Source organism: Colobus angolensis, unplaced genomic scaffold, assembly GCF_000951035.1.
Source record: "Colobus angolensis palliatus isolate OR3802 unplaced genomic scaffold, Cang.pa_1.0 Scaffold57, whole genome shotgun sequence".
Taxonomy (NCBI): domain Eukaryota; kingdom Metazoa; phylum Chordata; class Mammalia; order Primates; family Cercopithecidae; genus Colobus; species Colobus angolensis.
This window is the reverse complement of record NW_012119265.1, coordinates 3,671,070-3,678,116: the sequence shown is the minus strand read 5'-3', so window position 1 is coordinate 3,678,116 and position 7,047 is coordinate 3,671,070. Positions and strand designations below refer to the sequence as shown.

General features: G+C 39.6%; 1 protein-coding gene across 1 annotated transcript in view; it reads right to left on the bottom strand.

The window, feature by feature from the left end:
• Positions 1–6,690, bottom strand: part of FBXO34 (F-box protein 34) — a 70,982-nt gene extending 64,292 nt beyond the window's left edge. Inside the window, exon 1 of the mRNA XM_011961857.1 lies at positions 6,545–6,690. Coding sequence (XP_011817247.1) covers positions 6,545–6,546 — 2 coding nt within the window. The 5' untranslated portion in view covers positions 6,547–6,690. The remainder of the gene's footprint in view (positions 1–6,544) is intronic.
• Positions 6,691–7,047: the final 357 nt, after the last annotated feature.

Here is a 7,047-nt window from a genome sequence, read left to right as displayed (position 1 = left end):
AAAAAAAAAAAAAAAAGAAACAGGGTGAGCATGGTGGCTCATGCCTATAATCCTGGCATTTTGGGAGGCCAAGGCAGGAGGATGGCTAGAGCCCAAGAACTCGAGACCAGCCTGGGCAACATGGTGAGACCTCATCTCTACAAAAAACTTAAAAGTTAGCTGGGTGTTGTGGTGCCCACTTGTGGTCCCAGCTACTTAGAAGGCTGAGAAGATTACTTGAGCCTACAAGGTTGAGGCTGCAGCGAGCCGTGTTAGCACCACTGTACTCCAGCTTAGGCAACAGATCAAGAACCTGTCTCAAAAAAAGAAACAGATATTACCAACAATTTTTTAAAATACTTTCATAACTATATTTTAATGTAACTAGTTTTCTTTGTACAGCAGTCCTATATATTTTCCTCTGGACTTGACAGCATGAGGATGTAGCGCTTGAGCTGCAACAAACGTGAAAACAAAGGGACCAAAACCACGGAAGCTGAGCTCATTAAATAAAGGAAGAGAAAGATGAAGTCTGATCACATAAGTATAACCGAATCAAGCTTCACCTTTGGAATTTTTAATATTGTGAGCCAGTGAATTTGAGTTGGTTTTCTGTTATATCAGCATTAAAAAATCTAAATGATACAGTTTTCAATAGTTTCTACCTCCGAAAACCAGAACAATACCCATGCCTTTGGACTGAAAAAGAAAACTTAGAAAAGGCTTAACTTTGTCACAATGAGGGAATCTGGGGAAAATGAGTTCAGTTCCTCACAAACTGAATGTACAGCAGACTCAATACTCCAATCAAGCTCTCACATGCACTTCCTATTTTATATATAGGCAATGCTAAGGTTTCACATATCACCTAAGTATGGGCAAGCAGACATACCTGCATAAGATACAGAGAACAGAAAGTACAGTCCTACCCAAGGAAGTTAAAGTTCTGATGGCAACTTTCTGATTCAACAGCATGGTTCTCGGTGGTGTGGAGGCAGTAGCCTCCTTGGCAGGCAAGCTCTGCAGTGTCATTCAGGTGTTTGTTTCTAGAAGGTCAGACTAATCTGTTCATTTAGCCCATTCAAAGTTTACAATCTCTTTCTCTCAATAAATCCTGTTTGCTACAACTACTTAAAGCAAATGCTCTTGCTACATGGTCCTGAATAAGTCAAGGTAAAAAGGGATATACAAAAGAAGCATCTTCTTAGTAGTCAGAAATCCAACAAGAGTTAACAGTTTATGAATAAAAATGTAGGCATGACTTGGATAGAAGTTATAATTACCCAAAAGGTAAGGGCTGGATTTTAAGAAGAAATAAAGGTTCAAGAACACAGCGTTAGACAGTCTGGATCTGGAAGAGAAAGAATTGTCAGAAAAGCTGAGAAATTAGAGATAAGCAAAGAACTAAGAGAAGAGAGAACTCAAAACACAAAGTCTTCTATACAACTAAGTACCAAAGACGACAAACAGGATAAAGATTTAACAGAAAGATTTGTGAAAAACATTACTTCCTTCCTCAAAAACTATCACTGGGTACAAAATAATACTCAAACTCCTTCCAAAGCCTGGTCCCAACCACCTTGCCTGCTACTGTTCCTTTATACAAAAGCTTCTAGTCAGTCTTTAAAAAAATAAAAAAAAAAATTCTTCTCTGGATCCTTAAATAAAGGCCTGTCCTTGTTCAGTCAGGCTGCTATAAAATACCTTATGTTGTGTAACTTCTATGCAACAGAAATTTATTGCTGACAGTTCTAGAGACTGAGAAGTCCAAGATGAGTGCACTGGCAGATTCAGTGTCTGGTGAGGCCCTGTTACTCAGAGATGGCACCTTACAGGATGGAAGGGACAAAGAGCTCAAGCCTCTTTTACAAGGGCATTAACCCCACTCATGACTTAATCACCTCCTAAACGCCCCAGCTCTTAACACTATCACACTGGAGATTAAGTTCCAACATTTAAATTTTGGAGGGACACCAACACTCAGACCTTAGCAAGACCCACTCCTAAGAAACTTTCCTCCTCTGAATTCATGTAACATTTACTTACCTCTCTTCAGATACCTAATTAAAACCCAAACTAAGCCCATGGTACATGCCAGTTACTCAGAAGGCTGAGGATTGCCTGAGCCCAAAAGTTCAAGGCTGCAGTACACTATAATCAGGCCTCTGAATAGCCACTGCACTCCAGACTGGGCAACATCTAGTCTCTTTAAAAAAAAAAAAAAAAAAAGCAGCCGGGCATGGTGGCACACACCCGTAGACCCAACTACTCAAGAGGCTGAGGAAGGAGGATGGCTTGAGCTCAGGAGCTCAGTGTTCCAGTGAGCAACGACTGCACCACTGTACTTCAGCCTGGGCAACAAAGCGAGACTGTCTTAGAAAAACAAAACAAAACAAAAAATTGAATCACAGAGAGAGCAAGAGCTATGTTCTTCATTTCTTTATACTCTGAACACCAAGCACAATGCTACCCTAATGTACTTCTAACAAAGCAGATCATTTGAACAAGCAGTTTCAGAAGAAACTAGTAGAAATAAGACTGCAGGAGATTAAAGAGCTAATGAAATTAACCTACAAGGTGCAGGAAGGAACTTTTTGTGGTGATGGAATGTTCTATATTTTGACAGGGATATAAGGGTTACACAGATGTATGAACTTGTTCAAACTAACAGAATGGTATACATAAGATTTGTACATTTCACTATATACAAGTTTTGTCTAAAAACAAGTAAACAAATTTAATAATAGGCATCAGGAAATGTCTAGGTGTAAAGTATACTTTGAAATACAACAAAAACAAAAGGATTGATGAATGGATAGACCGATAGATAGGCAATAAAGCAAATATAGCAAAATATGACTAACAATATAGGGATGGTGGGTATTTAGGTATGCAATGTACAAACAATTCTTTCCACTTTTCTGTAATGAATGAAATGTTTCACTATAAAATCCTCCAGAAAGAAAGCAAACACTGGAAATGAAGGCTGTGAGAGGCTTATATATTTCCCAAGTTCATCAATTAAAGAAAAGGATTGACTTTAAAGGAAAAGAAGGTATATGGAAAGGAGAACAGGTGTTCGGGTTGTCCCTCTTTTCTCTGCTTCTAATTTTAGATTGCCTATACAGACTAGTTCTGGCCTTGAGCACTTGTTCTTGCCTCTAAGGAAGCCAGAACTCAGTAAGTTCCATTCATTCTAGCACAGTCTCAATCTGTGGTATCTAGACCCTTCGTCTTGGGCTGTAATAAGCTATTCCCTATTCTTTTTAACTGAGTTTCTAATACCTCCTTAAATTGACCTTTAAGTAACACCTCTGGCCAATCTAGCATAACATAAATAGTTTATCCTCTTGACCCAACTCTAGCCTCTCACACCCAAGACCCACCAAAGCATGGCAATGTTAATTTGTTTTAAGGGTCCTTGCAGGAAGGACATTTCATCCCTGTGTCACAGATCCTGAGTATGTGGCACAGAAATCCTCAAAAAAATGTTTGCTGGATGAATGAAATCCATACCTAAAAATGCAATAACCACACTTACATAGCACTTAGTTTCATATTTACAACTATACTATACGGAGGGTAGGAAATGTACGTTAGGTTTCTGAAACTGAATATTTTTAAAGGGACTAATGAGAGCCTCTTCTGTGGAGCATTAACTAGAAGACGGAGGTTGGAATGAAAGGTTGACAAGTTCTTTTAACAAACACTAAGAAACAACTACACTGTATTAATGCTTTCCTGGAAAATACAGTATGTCATCAGCTTCAAAATACCACAAGCATTAACTAAAGGGGAGAAGATAAATTATGCAAAGATAAGAACTGACAGGAATTCAATTTCCAGATGACCTAAATGCATTTCAAGTTAATCTGCTCTTTTTTGTTTTTGTTGCTTCCAAAGGATTGCAGATTATGCACTTGCTGAATTTTGCCTTTGTCACACATGACCTAACAAGGAAGGCATTCATCATACCATAGTAGCTTCCCTCAAGTATCTGGTTCTAAACAGCTGCAAATTTTGGAAGATAACACTAAATGATGTCTCTAAAGATAAGTATGTTCTCTCCCAAACAAATATTAAAACAAGATTAAAATCTACTAGAATATAAAAACTGTCAAATTAAGCTAGCTGAACATAAGTTTAAAAAAAAAGTAAAAATTTTATAAAAATTTAAATCCTAAATGTTAATAAAATAATTGATCCAATAAACATATCCTGAGGAATTTCTACAATACAGTATTCTCATTCTTGACATTTGCTTTTATCCATAAGAAAGATGCCACATAACAAATGACTGTTTAATTTAGTGCCTTCAAATTACATAAGTGAATGACTTAAAATGATAAACCAATCTCAAAATTAATTTCCATAAAACCATTTATATGAAGTAAAAGCAGCTTCCCAGACCCAAAACTGGAAAGCATGGGTGAAAAATATCCTGCCAAAAATAGAAACAGACTGTAAAAATGTTTCACACGAGTTATGGCTTGTTAGATAACTGCACAACAACACTCACAAGCTGACTTTTTAAATATCTATCATGGTTCCTCAGTCACATCAGTATGCCCTATGACATGTATTCTTCACCTATTAACTCATTTTCCATGAGGAAAAAGAAAAACTTCACAATTGCTAAGCAAAATAGAAGGGAAAAAAGCACTGCCAAAGAGCAGGTGTCTCCTTATCAGCTGTAGGTCTTTCAACTCTGATTTAGTTTGACTTTCATCCTTTCCCATTAATACTAGTACACCTGGCCAGGAACAGTGGCTCACACCTGTAATCCCAGCACTTTGTGGGGCTGAGGTGGGCAGATCACGAGGTCAGGAGTTCACAACCAGTCTGGCCAACACAGTAAAACTAAATACAAAAATGAGCTGGAAATGGTGGCACGCGCCTGTAGTCCCAGCTATTCGGGAGGCTGAGCCAGGAGAATTGCCTGAACCCGGTTGGCAGAGGTTGCAGTGAGCCGAGATAGCGCCACTGCACTCCAGCCTGGGCGACAGAGCGAGACGTCGTTTCAAAAAAACAAACAAAAAAACGAGTACACCTAACTTACACAGAGCCATATAGCCGGCCCCAGAATGGCTGCCACTTGGGAAAGACAAATACAAGTGTCCATTCTGGACCCCCTTCAATTGCATTACATAGTATCTTACCAAGATTCTTTCATCTTAAAGAGAAGGTTGACTAACACTCTCAATATCAGCAGTTTCATATTAATTCAGGTGCCTCTCAAGTCTCTGGTGATCCAAAGGCTCAAATTTGTATCTTTTATACAAAATTTTGTATACAAAATTTGTACATACAAAAAACAATTTGTATACAGAATTGTATCTTTAGAGACTTCACTCAACACTGTCAGCATAAAATTCCTAATTTCTTAAAAGAAGGAAGAAAAAAACAGAACAACTTTCAGGAGTGCACACAATGCTGTCAAATTCCCAAGGTTGTGGTGAGGATCAAAATAAGATGTACAGAAAAGCCTTGTTTTGTGAACTTCCAGTCAAATCCAATAGTACCTAATAGGGGTAAATTTTTGCTTTTATTTCCTGCCTGAAAATGGGCATAACTTCCATCTGCATGTTGATGTAAAACCCAGAGAGACAATATCTTATCAATCACCTTTAAAAGACAAATTGGGAGCAGGAAGTATTGAGAGACAGAGAGAGAAAAAAAAAAACCCTACCATTACAAGTCAAGGTCAGTGAGGAAGGATTAAGGACTTCTACTCAAGCTTCCTGCTAAAGACACCAATTGTAACTATGCTTCAATTTTAAGCCATCTACCTTTTGAACTAGATTCCATTTACATTATTCTACAAAGAGGAGGAAATGAAAAGTACTGATACGCTGGAATACCTGAAGAGGGTCACTATGACAAGTGACTAGCTTCTCTTCCAGTTTAGATCTCTTTTGAAAGCTTTGGAAGAAAAACAGTATTCACTGACAAATCTTTAATTCTGTAATTTCATATTTAAAAGCACTAGAGACAACATTTTAGTTACCTATCCAGACAAGCGGTCCTGGAATATGTTATTATAATAAGTTATAGCCGGGTCTTAGTAAGAAAGCAAGAAAAAGGCTTGTTGCTGACTTCTAAACCATGGTAGCACGGGGTGGTAGCATGGTAGCACAGGGTGGGATAGGGACAACCTGGATAAATTAATTCCTCAGGTAATTATTATTTAAGACAAATGTTGGATTAATTCAAACTCCTCCCTCCCTTTACAACAGAAAAAAAAATCATGTAAGATCCACTCTCCCTCCTCCTAGCCATTTTCTAACAAAAAATGCTAACAAGCAGATAGATGTCCAGTTTTTAAAAAAAAAAAAAAAAAAGTAAAGCAAACTGATTTATCAACACTAGAAGTGGTTCTCTTTTTTTCAGTAATTCTGATCGCAAACCATCAAACTATGAATTTAGCTTCCTAAAAGGCTTTTTACATTACAGCCTCCAAAAAACCTCCTACCTTGACTTAAATCTTTCTAAATCAAATGTCTTATACTGAGCTGTACTCGCAACGCTTGCTGGACAGGAAGTTAAAGAAATTGACAACTATCACATTAAAATTGCAAAATGCTGATATCGAACAACTTTGGATTCAAATTCACTGCGATTCCAGGCGTTCGTGGAAGACAACTTCCTTTTTCTCCCCTGCGGGTACCCTCGGCCCTTCCGCGAGCCCAGGTCCCCACCCGGGCCTGCGGTGACATCCCAGGACCCACCTACTGACGCCACAGACACGCGGACCCACAGCTCTATGACTTCATCGCGGACTGGGGACGAACCGCAGTCGGCTTGCGCCAGCCCAGAGGCTGGGGAGGCGTCCGAGCCTCCGTCCCGCCTCGTCCCCGAGGAAGGTTAAGGACAAGCGCCAGCTCACCTGCGCTGGGGCAGGGAAGGACAGAGTGGCCGAGCGCGACAGGGGCTAGGCGACCCAAGTCCAAAGGCTGACTTCCTCACCGCCTGGGGTCCTGTAGGTGGGAGCGCCGGTCCGGTGCCCGCTCACGGCCTATCTGTGATCTCCTCGGCTTCAGCCGGGACCCGGGACCCCGCTCCCTACCC